The sequence below is a fragment of the Vicugna pacos genome, chromosome 8, assembly GCF_048564905.1.
Source record: "Vicugna pacos chromosome 8, VicPac4, whole genome shotgun sequence".
NCBI lineage: Eukaryota > Metazoa > Chordata > Mammalia > Artiodactyla > Camelidae > Vicugna > Vicugna pacos.
In genome coordinates, this window is record NC_132994.1 from 59,910,834 (window position 1) to 59,927,274 (window position 16,441).

At 41.8% G+C, this 16,441-nt stretch overlaps 1 protein-coding gene across 3 annotated transcripts in view; it reads left to right on the forward strand.

Moving 5' to 3' along the window:
• The window catches only part of PHACTR2 (phosphatase and actin regulator 2), a 115,174-nt gene that overhangs the window by 47,553 nt on the left and 51,180 nt on the right, over window positions 1-16,441 (forward strand). For 2 of the 3 annotated variants that reach the window (XM_006197757.4, XM_015247198.3), the window contains exons 3-4: window positions 8,680-8,760; window positions 13,474-13,632. In XM_006197757.4, coding sequence (XP_006197819.2) covers window positions 8,680-8,760; window positions 13,474-13,632 — 240 coding nt within the window. The remainder of the gene's footprint in view (window positions 1-8,679; window positions 8,761-13,473; window positions 13,633-16,441) is intronic. The other variant, XM_015247201.3, reaches the window with a different exon arrangement.

The window sequence follows — 16,441 nt, forward strand, 5'->3', positions numbered from 1 at the left end:
TGCCCTCTCTTGCTTGTTATTCGGCTGCCTGATCAGCGGTGAAGTGGGATACTGTCTCATTTTAATCCACATTGTTGAGTCCCTGAGATGGATAAGGCTCTCCTAGAGCAAATCATGGGGAAGGAATCAGAATTAGACGTTCAGGCTCTCTGGAAGTTTCTCTAATGAGTATGTTTATGATCTTCTAGTTTGAAAAACCTCTTCACCATTCAGGGCTGGGATTCGTTTTTCCGTCAGTTCTCTATCCTGTTCTGAGTGGGAAGTTAGAATTTAAATACTCTAAGGATGTTTGTCATTATCTTTACTTCAAAGGTCTGTGCCTTTTGTGGTCTCACCCTGCTTTGGGTTTACTATCTTTGAATGTGAAGAAACGAGAAATGGAAACACCCAGACTCTTCATCAAGCGAGATGAACCCAGAGCCCCTGTCTAGTGCGTTTCTGCCTTTCTTGAGTTTACAAGAATCAGACTGGGAGAAGGAAAGACAGGCAGTGTTTCACGTAGCTCACAAATCCTGGCCTCTAATTACTCTCCTGAGGTTGCTTGTACTTCCTGACCCATCTGGGATCGGGGACTTGCTCATTGTTCTAGTCCCGAGCCTTCATCCCTGGGGAATAAAACCCATGAGTCCCCTTGGATGGATTTACCATGGCTGTCCCCAGCCCGTTCCCTCTGGACACAGCAGTGATTTCAGCTGCTGTTGCTGTTGTTACAAAGCAAAGACCATCACCTCTTCTCCCCTCCCACCTCAGCTTTTCCCGTCACCTCTGTCACTTGAAATTGTGGAAGTATTGATACATTGTTCAATGAAAAAGAATGACGCTGAACAGTTTGTAAAACATCCTACCTTGTATGTAAAAAAGGGAAAAATTAAAATGAATGTTTAGGGGTGGGTATAGCTCAGGGGTAGAACGCATTCTTAGCATGCACGAGGTCCTGGGTTCAATCCCCAGTACCTCCAGTACCTCCAGTACCTCCATTAAAGGAGAAAAAAAAAACAATGTTTGAATTTACCTAAGAAAGTCTGGGAGGATATACAAGACACTAATAAAAGTGGTTGGTTGCTTGTGGAGTAAGGGTGAGGTTCCGTTTGAATAGGTGGGAGATCAGGGTGAAAGCCAGTGGGAGAAAGGGAAAGTGAGATTTTCCACCATATCTGTTTATAATTTGAACTATGAAGATGCATTACCATCTAAAAAATTGCCCATTTAAAAGTAATTGTAAGAAGATTCTGGAAAATGTATGTGGCCTCTTTAAGCCTCAATATCCTTATCTATTTGTGAGAAATAAAAATAATTGAGTAGCCTGTCTTTCAGGAATAGTGGGAGGACTAAGGATAAAATACATTAAAAATGCTATCTAAGCACCAAACTGATGGCTGATGACTGTCAGGTCTTTGGAGGAAGTTGTGACACTGATTTCCCAAGAGGAAGGGACATAGATCTTCGCATCTTCCTCTTTCTAAGGGCTCGGTCAAGTCTCAAACTCTTGAGGTGGGAAAAAAAGGACCTGTGTGGTTCTTCTTTCACATTTCTGCCTTGAAAACCTAGAGAATCTTTGACCTCTGCTGGAAGAAAATTCAGTGTTAAAAAGCATCGATGTAACACCATTTTTGATTAGTCAGAGCTTTTCGCTTCTAATGAGTAGTAACAAACTTAAGCATACAGAGAATTTATTGGTTCACATAACTGAGAAGTCCAGGGCAGACAAGCTTCAGGCATGGATGGATCCAAGTCTTTAAAAGTTGAGGTTATGAATCGGCCTCCTTTTGAATCTATATTCCTCTGTATTGACTTTCTTTCCTTTTTTTTTTTTTAAGTTAGTGTCTCCTGTTATGGAGGTAAAGTGACTGACTGCTAGAAGTCCTAGGCTCCTATTCAGCTAGTTTTAACAGATCCAGAAGAAAGAGAACACCTTCTTTTCCTGTTGTTCCACCATAATTCTTGGGCCTGAATCCCACTGGTGGAACTCAGGCCCAGCCCACCTCTGAACCAGTCGCCAACTCCAGGACGATACTGGGCTCTGTCTGGATAAGCCTGGGAGCCCCGGAGCCCAGAGGGGGTTAGCCTCACACAGATAACACAGACTAAGAGAGGGGGAAGGTGGTTTCTTAAAGGCTAAATATCAGGAGGGCTGTTTAAAAATAAGCAGAGAAGGTAGAAAAGGTTGCTAGACATGTCTCCCTCTTCCCTGCAAAAATAAACTAAAAACTGAAGTGCACAATATCTGCTTGGTGCGAGATGTGGTTTCTGGCAACATGGAGATGGGGTGACACACAGGACATCCCTCGTAGGGCTTGAACTAGAGTCATGTGGATGTGCAGCTGTGTACACAGGGAGCAGCGGAAAATGCAGTAAGTGCAGCAACAGAAATAATAGTAATAGCCAACACTTATTCAGTGCTTTCCCTCTAGATGCTAGTCTAACATTTACTCATTGTAACTCATTTAATCTCCAGAAGACCCAGAACGTAGCGGCTGTTACCCCATTTTGTAGATGAGAAAGCTGAGGCACAGAGAAGTTATTTAAAAGTGCTGTAGGAGCGTAGTTACTCTGGATTCTACCAGCCCCGGTGAGATCGCCGTGCAGGGGGCGCTGTTTGAAGAGGACTTAAATTTTAGGAGGATTTCAGCGGAGAAGGAGAGGGAAACAGCCTGATTCTAGGAGAAAGAAACACATGAAGGGATGGAGCAGAGGAATGGCTTAGGAAATGGCAAGAAGTAAAATTTGACTTCAACATTGGGCTTGTGCAAAAATGAGATGAAAAAAAATGTGGGGGGAAGAATGGTTCGCTGGGACCAGTTGCAAAGCTTGGCTGCTGCTCTGAGGAGCTGGACCTGATCTGGAGTCTAGGATTTTTGAGCAGGGGAGTGGCACAGATAAACAAGAAAATGGCCAGACCCCTGAGTGTTTTTAGAGGGAGCTATTGGCTTTATTTCTTCTCCTTACATTCTTGAGATGTTTTGGAAGGTTTTTGTAAACGTCCTGTTGGGTGGCATTTTGGCAGTTGTAGTTCTTTAAATGACTTAGCTAAGCCTTAGTGAAGAGTCCATTTCTTGCCATTCTGTCTTCTGGAACGACCATTGAGGAGAGGTAAAGCAAAGCCAGGCTCTTATAGAGTACTTTCAACACAAGACAAGCAGGCCTCTGTTTCTGTCACAGTTTCACAGTAAGGCCATTCAGTACTCAGAACCAAGAAGATAACACGGTCCGCTTATTTAATGGTCTTCTATTCGCTCTCCTGTTTTGTTCCGACATTAAGCAGTGTTAGAATCGAGAATTAGGACTCTCTTTCCTCGCCAAAGGAAAACACAAGTGGCTTGTTGACGGCAAGATTTACTCTCACAGATACTTCCAGAGTAATATAAAATCTTGGCCATGCGGCCCCAGAAAGGGGCTGGCGGCGTACGCCCCAGCCTCCTCCCCTGAATGCAGGCTCCGTGCCCAGAGGGACATCATGAATCACTTATAATTTATGATGAGCCCAGTCGTGTACTACGCCCGGCTAGTTGGCTGGTGTCTGTCCTCTACACACTGTGACCTCCCTTCTTCACAGCATACAGAGGCTTCTTTAGATGAGCCATAGGATGAAGAGCCAAGGATTTTCCCTCTGGCTGGCCCAGCCCAGCAGTCGACGGGGGAGAAGACTGAAGACTCTTGTTCTTAGAGTTTTGCCATGGGCCTCACTTGCTCTCTCTGAGATTGGAGGTGGGGAAGGCGCAGAAAACAAGACCATCATCATTATCAGCCTGTTTTCTTTTATTCTTTTTTTTCAACAAGTACATACATTTTCTGAGTGCCAACAACCTGCAAAGCGCAGCAGGAAATGAAACAGAGTTTTGGTTCCCATGGAGATCATGCTCACACTAAGTAGTAGGTCCCATGTCAGAGGGCATGACAGATTTTACAGGTTAAGAAGAAGGATAAAGAGCGGGAGGGGAACAAGCTACTCTGCGTCAGGTGTGCAGGGAAGGGGCCTCTAATAAGATGAGCTGTGAGCAAAGACTGGAAGGAAGTGATGGAATGAGTCTTGAGGGGGAATGAAGCATCTCATCCCGGGAAGGACAGAGGCCACCAGGCAGGGGTTGGCCTCAGGTGAGAAGCAGCAGGGGCTGGAGGGACTGGAGCAGAGAGAGGCAGGAGGGAGTGTCCAGGAGAGGATTGGGTAGCGGGAGGGCTCACCTGGGGTGGGGGCATCACAGAGACCATGCCAGGGAGCTGAGCTATTATTCAGTGTGAGCTGGACAGCCATTGGAGGTTTTTTGAAGATCGGTCTTTCTCAGATACTTGAAAAATCCGAGTGTATGAAGTCAGGAAAATGGGGCACAGTGCTTCCCTCACTTCTTAGAGAGAGTATGAGCTGCTATAGTCAGGCCTGAACTGTCAGAACTCTAATTCACCCATGTGGAGGGTGAAACAGAAACCATGGTTTTGCACAGATAACAAAACTGGCAAGGATGTGGAGAAAAGGGAACCCTGATACACTGTTGGTGGGAATGTAAATTGGTGCAGCCACTGTGGAAGACAGTGAAGGGTGCTCAAAAGACTGAAAGTAGAACCATATAATCAGCAGTTCCACTCCTGGGAATATATGCAAAGAAAACGAAAATGCTAATTAAAAAGATGCATATGCCCCAATGTTCACAGCAGAGTTATTTACAATAACCAAGATATGGAAGCAACCTTGTTGAAGTGTCTGTCAACAGAGGAATGGATAAAGAAGATGTGGTATATCTCTACAATGGATTATTACTCAGCCATAAAAAAGAATGAAATTCTGCCATTTACAGTAGTGTAGATGGACCTAGAGGATATTATGCTTAGTGTAATAAGTCAGACAGAGAAAGACAAATACAGTATGGTATCACTTATATGCGGAATCTAAAAAATAAAACAAATGAATATAACAAAACAGAAACAGACTCACAGAAATAGAGGATAAACTAGTGGTTACCAGTGTGTGGAGGGGGGCAGGACAGGAGTAGGGGATTAAGAGATAGACACTACTACGTAGGAAAGAAATAAGCAACAAGAATATATTGCACAGCACAGGGGAATCTAGCCATTATGTTGTAATAACTTTAAATGGAGCATAATCTTTAAACATATCAAATCACTGTGTTGTACAGCTGAAACTGATACAATAATGTACATCAACTATACTTCAATTACAGAAGGGGGGAAGGGGGAGAAATCACGGTTTTGCTTGACCTCAGTGTAAAAATCACACCTGCTTTTTCCGTCAGGATAAAAGTGAGTAGCCATGAGCCATTTACTCAAGTGGCAACAGTACTCCTCATGGACACCCGGCTCCTACATCCAGTGGTCTGTGCCCTGCTAAATCTCTTCCCCAGAAAGATTTTGGTTATGCCGCAGCTGTGAGCGAGACACCCCAGCATTGCTGCTGCTGCTGCTGCGCAGATCAGTGTGAGCTTTACCTTTTAACCTGTGTTTTTTTGCGTTGGAACGAAAATCGGAGGGTTTTGCGCTGTGGGAACCGTGGGCTTGATTAATGGGCCAAAGTTACAGGAAGTGAGTGGTTTTGGCTCCTTATGAGGAGTACCTTCCTGAAAGTGAGGATGATGGAGAACTGGGGTGGGCTCTGCCATAAAGGGACCCTCCTGCCTCGGATGTCCTCAGGCAGGTGAGCCCAGCTCTGGAATGTTCCTGAAAGGACTCCTGCTTTGTGAGGCACGCTGGACTCGAGTGACCTCTCCGATTCATTCCAGCACAGAACACTTCTGAGCGTATGAAAAAGTGTCCAGTGAATGTGTTCTGCAAACAGACAGACACTCTATAAACATGAGGCACATAGTTTTAAAGATGAAGAGTACGATACTTGTTCTGGGAGAGCGGCGGCTGGAGCTTGGTGCCCCGACAGCATACCTTCCATGCTTAGTGGCCTGCAGTTTGTTCCCCTTGGCCCAGGACACAGTTATCTGCATTATGTGTTAAAAATGCCCTCAGCCAAAGACCAAACAAATAGCCGAAGGCATTTTCCTCTCTGGGCCTCTGTATAGGAGGCAGAGCAAAGAACAAAGCTGTCGGGTTTGATTCTTGGCAGGAAGCCAAGCTGCCGCTTCAAAGCTCCAGGATTTACAGGGAAGAAAGAGGAGGGCTATTTAGCTGAGATCAAGTTAGAATTAAGGCAACAGAAAACTTAACACTAAAACTAAAGCATCCTCTGGGATCTATAAGGAAAGGGCAGAAACCACAGCGGGGTACGTTCCGGGCTCTCCGATGATTTTTTTGGTGCTTTAAAGGTACCCCAAGCAGAGATCACACAGTGGCCTTGATTAACAGTCTAGGATCACACAGTGTTTGAGATGGACACACCGTCCTTTAGCGATCATTGAATCTCATCCCTCAGTTTACAGGTAACGGATCAGAGGCCTTGGAAATTGAAGACACTGCCAAACGGCACACAACTGGTTGTGGAAGTAGTGGGTCTAGAATCCAGGACTTCTGACAACTATTGTGTGTTTTAGTCCACTTGACCAGAGCAGCAAACAATGAGGAGTCCTGTTTCCTAAGATCCAGGGGGAGGCAGCCACAAAGACCATGTTCTGATTCAGCAGTGCCTTCAGTTTCCCTGAATGTGGCCTCGTTCTTGCGCCCAGGGTCGCCTGCGTCCTCCAGCATCACCGCCTGGAGTCCCTGGGTCCACCCCCAGGAGTCAGGGCTGAGACCTGGCAAGAGGTCTGCAGCGGCTGGCCTGCCCTCGGAGCCCGGTCAGACGTGAACGGGTCTGAACGGTCCTCGGGAGATTGGTGGTCAGGGTGCTTCTGAACCATCTGCATGATCTCAGCGTCGTGGGTGTCGTCTGGTTTCCTGTGCTGACAGGGCTTCCCTCCTCTTTGACCAAAGCCTGAACAGTTGAAGCTGTATATAAGTAACAGCACTCTTTTTACATAGAAGAGCGGCTCCCGCTGGCCCTCCACACCCAGTTAACTTTGTCCTTGGCAATCACCACCATTTAAGTGAGCCGTTGTCACTTGCTTCTGGAAGCCACGGTGGAGTGGGTGTGGGTGAGTGACGTAAAGGAAGGGGGGGCTTCTGCGTGTGTCTCCATGTGAACTAACGAGATGCTAATTGTTCTTTTGACCTTTCATTCATTCACTCACTCACTCATTCGTTCATTCATTTTCTTGTTTGTTTACATCCTGATTCTAGCCATAGAAAATAAAGTTTGACGAAACTTACGAACAAAGAGCACATATGCTGTAAATAAAATGTAAATGAAGTCAGGTCACTGAGAAGGAGGAAACAGTTTCATGAATTGTCATATGAAATCTGTGATAAATACCGAATTTTACTCTGACCTTCCTGGCAAACAAAATACACATGTCCTAGTTACCAGAAAGGGGGAAAAGTTCCAATTTCTTCAAGAGAGACTAAGTGTTGCTATTCTGGGGCTCATGTCATTGCTTAACACTAAGCTCCCGGCCCAAGACACGCCCCTCCCTCCCTCTCTCTCCCCGGAAGTGTCCTTGCTCAGGCCACCTGGAGCAACTCCCCCCCCCCCCCAAAAAAACATGCTCTTAGAGCCATCACGAGCTCTGTTAATGTGTGTCAGGGTATGGCTTGAGGTGATGGGGTTTCATTTGGGTCTTGAAACTATGTTGTCGAGGGTGACTAGGATTTGCAGATTATGAAGCCAGAGGTAGGAATTTTAGGGAGGGTTAGAATCTAGTCCTGCTGTGGCTACCCACTCTCCACCAGTGTACCTTTCCTTCTCCCCAAAGAACCCCTTCTCTGGCCCTGTTTTGTATGTCAAGGTGCTTTTTTGAACGGGGCATCTAAAGAGAATAATTTGGCAGAGCACACCTTGAGGAATGTTGGCTCAGAGGATTAGTAGGTGGTATGACCTTGTATTTCACGTTACATACCTTGGCCCCTGGAAGTGGGGAATGGAGCTGGTGGTTATGTAGACCTACAGGGTTTAGGACCTAATATTATACACATCTAAGGTGAATACTGCTGAAGTCCCACCCTGAGCTCCTAAGCTCCATTCTGAAGTTGTACCAGAAATTTAGATTTCTTCCGGCAGAAGAAAGCATCAGTGTTGAGATTCCCATCCCCTTACATGCTATGAAAGCATGAATTAACTTCATCCTCCCAAGACTTGGGATTTGTCGGCGGAGACACCAGAACACTCTAGAGTTTGTGAGTATGCAAGAGTTACAGAAATGCAAGAAGAATTACAGAAATCTGATTTGTTGGACTTTTGAAATAGGTGGTGTGAGAAAGAAAACACTAGAAAAGTAGTCCTGGGATTCAGATGAGTTATTTGTGTGTCAACTGAAAGTTTGTTTTTCATGTAAGCATACGTATCCTCTACATGCATTGAAACATTCATAGAAGGCTGTGTTTTAGAATGCATCATAACTAAAGAAAGGAGTATTTCAAAGCAAGAAGCAGCCTTGGTGCTGCACAGTTGGTATGAGATAATGTGTCTGAATATCCTCATTTGGAAGACGAGGCACAGTGGCTCAGCTTCTGACCGTGGGCTGGCGTCGTTTGCCCTGTCCTAACAATGTTGGCTCCAATCCCATGGTTTGAAAAACTGGGGTTTGAGCCCTCAGGTGAACAGAATGAATGTGCTCAATTCTACTTGGGATGTTTTTCATAATTATTTTAAGCCATGACTTGATTCTTACTTGTGCTTATTCTTTTTAAAAGTATTAGAAAGGAAGATTTCTACAAGACAAAGTAGAGAGGAGCTGATAAGAAGGGGAGTTCTTAAGGAATTGCCTGATCAAGGTGAGGAAATTAATCATACGTTTCAAATAATGTGATCCTTCATTCTTTGGCCTTTCTTTCCTTTTCTTTTGAAATTTAAGATGATCATGGTCTTTGGGAGATTAAACAGTGGGTACCACACTCCGAGCATCTTGCTTTAATTCGGGAAGCCTCTGTGTGCTACAGAGAATCTAAAGTATTCTAGGGAAGAAATTCAATGGCCTTCTGGGTGAGTCCCTCACCATATGTTACCCTAAACCGAAAGCTTTACAAAGCTACTGTGGCTGGAGATACAGATAAGATACAGACGCTTACGTGACTTCCCTTTTCTTGAGCTTCAGTCTTTCTGTACAAGCAAACTCAGTTGTTTGAGTAAATTCAGTTTTAGCTCAGCTCATGCCTTTTGGCTTCTTACGTCCATCAGTAAAAGAAGAGAGAGAGAAAAGAGATGGTAAACATGCCTCTTGTCCTTTATAGTCTAGAATACACGTGTGCAAATGTGCAGGCAACAAGGCACGAGTGAGCAAATTAAATTAACCTGCGTTACGCGTTCTCTCAAGTCGTTTTCCCAGCATTGTTCTCTTTTCATTTCTTTGGGTCTGCTTGTTTCTCACCTTTTCACTAACAATGATTATTTCTGACTGTTTTTCCCTCCTTCTAACTGTCCCTTTCCTCCTCTGTCCTCCTCCCAAGGGGAAATTCTTGCTCAAAAAGAAAAGGATTAGATGGAAACTGAGTTAGATTCTCAAAAGAAGATACCAAGATTGTTTTTTTTCCCTGCAAATAAATAACACCAAATAACTTTCATTGCTTCCACCACTATAAAACTAAAGGAAATTTTTGTTGCAACGCTGTTGATTTACCTCTTGCCTTCTCCCACTCCACCCCCCTGAACATTTACTGGGGTAAGATATTATTATTGTACTTTTATGGGCACAAAGAAAATGCTATTAATTTGGAATTGAAATATGAATGCTTCTCTTTTCCTGATATATGTTTCTTGCAAAGAGCTTAACGTCTTTTGGCATTTACTACTTATAAATCCAAATGACACACTTTTTCCAACATTAGATTAATTCTAGAGTGGAGCTAGGAGATGCTTTACTGTTGTACTCTTGCTTCAAAGAATGTAAAGTCTGGAGTGAATAATGCCACTTTTCTTGAGCCCTCGCAATTTTAGGTGTTTTACTTCAGTTTCTGGCCAATTATACTCTTCTCACTCCATTTTATGAATGAACGTTAAGTATTCCCTAATTTTCTATTACTTTGATGCTATTCATTTTCTACCTGAAACTTTTAGAAATAAAAAATGTACATCTTCAGCATTTTTGCACTTGAAGTTGGACTTGCAGTATCAAAGCTTGCCCCCTCTCAAATCTCACTGGAGGTAGCAGAGAAATTATGTGTCCACTGAAAATTCAGCACCGGGCAATCACCTTTATGGGGTGATATCCTTTATTTGGAAACATTTTAAAGAAAGAAAAAAATGGAAAAACTTATGATTGAAATTGTTAATGAGTCTAAAGATAGAGACTAAAGACCGCTTTTGTAGCCCATTAAAAGTGTAGCTAGAAAGGTATTTCACTTGTTCTAAAAACAAGTGGCAGTGGTCAATTTTAAAAAATATTTAGAATTGCTTGATTTTTATTTTGCCTAATCCGTTAAACTATTTGCAAGATGAATTACAATCTCATGTACTTACCTTCTGGAAATCTTGACTCTATTTGGTCTTTTTTATTTGATGTTTGCAGACTAGAACAGATGTTAATTGCAGAGCATTAAAAGTTTTAAAACATAAAATAACCACCTTAAGCGTAGAGGTGTAGGCTTAGTGTTTGGGAAGTCATCAGTTACTGAGTTTTTCTTTGCACTTTTTGCATGATCCCTATATAGAGCTATAGAAATTACGTAATATTTAGAAGTTCTCTTTGAGGCTTATTGTAAATAGAGTCCTTCCCCTCTTTCAGCCAAGAAAGAGAAAATAGTTTTCTGTCATTCTTCCAAAAACAATTATCTTGAGAATTTCGGTCTGTTTTCAGCTCTAGACAGAGACTGGAAGCCGCTGTGCTTGGTGACAACCTCCTCTCTTCTGCCAGCAGAGGTTCATTCTTCACCCTGATGTGCTTGACCTTGCCTGAGCTCTTGACAGTGCTTGTCAGTTATGCCCTTTGTTCAGTGGAGCAGACAGGCTTGTAAAATCGCACCAGCTACCCTGGGTTTGACCTCGTCCCATCCCACTCCACAGCTTCACTCCCAGCTGTTATTATCCCTTTTAGATGAGCTTTTTCACACCAAGCCCTAATTTTAATGTGAAAATTTTGTGATTTGTCTTCTCTCCTGAGAAGTCCTTGGTCTAGTCCAAGTTTAGTCCTTAACTTCTGGTTCTTTCCTTCTGCTTTCTGCCTTCTCCCTTAACCTTGACATAAAGGCATGTAAATGTTTTCGCCTGCCCACCAGCCTCCTTTCTTTTTCTCCCGTGGTGTCCTTTTTAACCTTCTAATGAGTCACTTACCTTTTGTTCTTAAGTGATTTTCTTCTTCTCTCTGTTAACTCCATCCCCAGTACAGCTGTTTACCAGAAAGGCGGAAACCCCTCAAACACGCTCATGCTCCTGATTTCCGTGTGCTTTATCTCTTGGTTTACTTTAAGCCTAGGACTCTTTTCGGAGTTTTCTCCTTTCCTTGCATACAAATGCTCCGATAAGATTTGGAGTGGGCGTCTTCCAGTAACCTGCAGTCCGGCTCAACGTCTTGTCTTGTCTTCCTTTGCTGAGCTTATGTTTTACTTACATACATAAACTATATCAAGGACTTACACTTATTTTAATTCTAAAATAATACATAAAACCAGAAAACCTTTTCAATACACACACCAATTAATTATTAACTCCAGTTCTCTTCTGTTCTTGAATTCCGTATCTATTACAAACATGCCTCCTTTTTCTACAGTTATTTCCTATACTTCAGCTTTGTTTCATATCTCAAAGTACCTTTCCACATTGTTGACTGCTTCTCTCTGTCATGTAATAATCCAATTTCTTCTTGTGCCACAATTATTTAATTTTCTCTCTAGCTTTTTGTTCTGAATTTTAAAAATTAGTTATTTAATCTATTAATGAATTTTTAATGTAATAATGGTTAAAATAGAATTGTTTTGTTACCATGTTTTATTACCATCTAAAGTCAGAGAAAACAAAGATAAATTTATATGTGAGTTACCTAAAAACTGAGGATTTTTATGTGAAGAAGCGGTTTTCTGTTTTGTCTGAAATTTTCCATTCTTAGATTACTTTCTATTATTTTTTTAATCTAATACCTGGACATTGTATTGTGTCTCCTCTCCTTTTTTATAGTAAATTTCTTGGGATCCAGTAATAAGAAATAAGAATCTTTTGGTTTCTTTTTGGTTTGTCGCATGATCTTTAAAAAGTCATTACCTTAATTTTCCTGAAATAGTTAAGATTTACTTGCAATGGCATTGCCTTCAGTTATTGTCTATTTTAGTTTTATGCAGGAATCAGACTATAGGTACTTGGAAGTTACATGACTAAGGAACAATTTTTTCATTTTAAGCATAATGTAAATCCATGATATGTATTTTAGTTATTTAAAATGCCATGCTTATTTTTGTCAAGAAGGCCAATGGATTTTATTGTCGAGCCAAAGCAATTCAATCATATCTAATGAAAAATTGGAAGATGGTCTCTTTTTTAGATTGATTGCCAAAATAAGATCAATCAAAAATTGCATAAAATCAGCTCTAATCATGCATTTTTTCAAGTTTGTTAAGTAAAAACTTCATTAATTTCTTCTTTTACAAAGCCTCTTAAAGTTTTCCTGGTATGAACTAGGGTTAAATTATCAATCATCACTGAATTACGAGTTTTTGCAAAATCTCTTTCACTTTAGAAACTCCTAGGGATTATAAACATTCAGAAGTGTTAAATTGGTTATTTGTGATTTAGATAACATTAAATTTTAACTTCAGTTGTGGTTTCTTAAAAATTCCTCCGTACTTATTTTTTTAACATTTTTTTCCCTAATGTTTTCAAATTATTATGAGCCCGACTTAAAGACTTTTTTGTCAGTTACGTGTTTCAGTTCCCTGAGTACATTTTAAGATTTCTATAAATAAGAAGATGAAAATACAATCTACTTATTACCATCTTTCCCTGAAAAAGAGTAGCAGTTATATTACTGTGTAAAGTTAACATCTCATGGATGTAATATTGTGGAGACAGTGGTGCTTGGAAATGTTCATATTCTCCCACTGATTGTTTGTATGTGTAACTGCATTTCATGTTATTTGTGTATTTGCATTCACCTTGTGTGTTTGGTGCTTGTTAAAACGTTTATTCCATTTTTCAGATTCCTCCTTTTACCGTTCAGTTTCTGAATGACAAAGAGGCTCCTAAGTATTGACTTCAGCCAAAACTAAGCCAAAGAAGAGAGGGACTCAGCTGCCCAGGGGTGTTTTGTAATTAGCTTCACCATTCTTACTCCCTTGAGATGACTTCTGGATACCCCCTCCATAGCTGCTTCCCCCAAGACTAAGAATTTTCTAGCTCTTTCGTTTGAATGAATTATTCAGTTAAACATGGGGAAACATTGCAGGATGTATTTGGCTCCCAGGACTGAAACCTAAACCTGAACCCTACAGTCCTAGTAACTGGAAAACTGGGTTTTAAGAAAGCCATCAAGTTAGACATCTAGGTGTTTCTCTCCCCATTTTTAGATGGAGATGTAACAGTTAACTTTGAAAATTCAAACGGGCACATGATACCCATCGGAGAGGAATCTACCCAAGAGGAAAATGTAGTAAAATCTGAAGAAGGTAATGGCTCTGTAGCCGAAAAACCACCACCTCTGGAGGAAAAGGCAGAAGATAAGAAAGGTAAAATCAAGCGAAACCCCATATTCTTTTACTTCAATACAGCTCAATGTCGAGAATCAGGTTGTAGGCTCCAAACAGTTACCCTAAGACCAGTGGAGAGAGAGGGGTTTTGCAAACACAAAGAGGAGAGAAATGAGAACTAGCCAAGAGAAATTGGATGATTTCCTCAGATAGATACATCCATTGTATAAGCACATCATTTAATTTTTCAGTAAAGGGGGCTAATTAGCAGAGAGCATCAGAATGGGCGGCCTCTTCAATCGTTTAAGATGTCTGGGAATGTTATCCTTTCCTCATGACCTTTTTCTCAAGTCTCTTCTTTTAAAAAAAAAAAGCCAACAGTCTGAACATCTTTCTCTGCTGGTTAGTTTCAAATTTAGCAGCTCAGTTTGGAGGAATATCAAAACAAGATGGCTCTTTCAGCCCAACATGGCCTCTTTAGAAGTGGGTGGCATCCACACACCCAAAACTGTGGTTCTGGTCCAGGTTCAGACATTTCTGAGAGAGACCCAGGAATAGTTCCCAGTAATGCCAGGAATTTTGGTTGCTGTAGTGGCCATAGCTTCTGCTCCATGATTTGTCTGTGCAGTTGGAAATTTCAGAATATGCCAGAGGCAGTTATGCCATTCCCTGAAGGCTTCTTTAGAGACTTCAGTTTCTAGAGTGAAATACCATGGTAGATTGTGTAACTGCAAAATACATGTCTATCAAGGACCCCTAGAATGTTAACAAGCTCTTGGTCACTGATTGGTTACATCTCCTGTTGATTATACCACTGCTGTCATGGTTGCAGGAACCCACAAGTCTCATACTTATGCAAACCTGAACTGAAACTCCCGTGAGGGGAGGCTTTGTTGGGAGAGTCTAGATGATTTCATGCAGCATAGAAATGAATCCTCAGGACATAGGCTATTTCTTGCTCTATGATGTCTGCCTTGGAGCTGGATGGCAAAAATTTGTTAAACCTAGTTTGGGTTCTCTGGGCATTTTGAGAACTCTTAGAAACTGCTGGAAGCAAACTTCTCTTCCTCTGTTCTTGACCCAAATCCTCCAAAGGTAAAGGGAACAAAAGAACATTTGACAGACGTAGCTTAAAATCATCTTCTCTGGAAGTCCATAACCCCTGATTATTTGCATATAAATTAGCCTTTAAAAATTTTAGAAGCCTCTATTAATAGTCCGTTGGAAATTTATTCTTTTGCTTTATTCAATATTAAGTGTAGCATTCATGGGGCTTTACTAAGTCTTTCCATTGAAGGATTCTGATTATGCTTAAGAATACTGATTATGAGAAATTAACTAACATTTTTAATGATATTTCTGGAACATAAAAAGAAAACAAACCTAAATAGATTTTAAGAGGATTCAGTTGAAAGTATTAATGCAGTGATATCTTTTTACTTTTATTTTTCAGTCCCACTGTCCTGTCTCACCAAATTGTTACATTTCAGATCCATCTGTGGTTTGTCCCTGGTACAGCCTTTTCACATTCAAGAATCACATCCTTCATTATGGAACAGTGCCATCTCTAGTGCTTGCGTGGTCCTTGGGGAATGTCAATCAGTGGTCTGGACAGACCTCAAAGGAAGTGTTTCCCTTATCAGCCTAATAAAAAGTTGCTGACAGTTTTATGTTAATTAAACCGGCAAGCCTTGATGTTCCAAAAAGATGGCAGACTTCATAAGTTCATGGATGTTTGAGAGATGTTTTTGTTTTCTTATTCTTTACTTGGGATGATTAGTACATTCAGTTCTTTTCTAAGGTCCGAGATAGCATCTTGCTTGGCTGGTCTGTACATGAGGATATGGAGGGGCTGGACACGGTGCCACTCCACTAAGACAGAGTAGCCTCCCTCTTGCTGTGTGGACGGTGCGCCCGCCAGGAGCCCCGCTGAGTGAGGGGAAGCGTTCCGTGTGGAAGCCGCTTCCTGACAGTAGTAAGAATGTCACTCCTAACTAACATCACATAGTGTTACGTTAAACACAAAATCCCTTATAGACGAACTATTCATTTCTCTGGAAAGACAATGTTTAATTCTAAAAAAAACCCCCAAAACAAAAAAACCTATGAGTCACTTTTATCTCTGCTCCTCTACTGCTGTCACTTCTTGTTCGAGCTCACTGCCATGCACATCCACCCTCCCCTGTTCTCAGTTCACCCTTTGTTTTGGAGTGTGACACTCTCCTTCCCTTTGCATTAAGCCAGGCTACCCAAGCGCATTCTTTCATCTAATTGATTATATTTGCAAAACCACATCCCGTACCATCCCAGATGCTTGTGTCCCTTTCTAAGACAGCATGTCAGTACTTGAATGTTCGAAACATCTGTGTCAAGACAAAACAAATGGCAAGTGGCCTCCACGCTGCTCTGTGGGTAGTTACCACCTGGGGCTCGTGGCTGGTTCTGGGGCTCCTGAAGGCACCTGATTCCGCAGCTGGAGGTGGTTTGGGCCTCTTCTGCCTAACGCTGGAGACTTTTCCCTGAAGGCCTTCAGGTCTCTTAGTCTCCCATTATTCTTTTTCAATAAATGCCCTTAAATATATGAGGCAGAAAAACTGACCTAAAATCTGTTTAAAATAGCTTGGTATTAAATATGAGAAATCTGAAAAGTAATAGATATTTTATCTCGAGTCATTGTAGAGAACTTTCCATGAAGTAAGAAGTCACTTACATGCATTTGTTCCCCGCATCAGCATGAAGGTCTACCATGAGTAAGACTCCACAGGGGCCAGGTCAGGAGTGCGCTGTGCATGAGAAACGGCCTTTGCCTTCAAGTGAATCATAGCCCACGATGAGACCAGCATGCAAA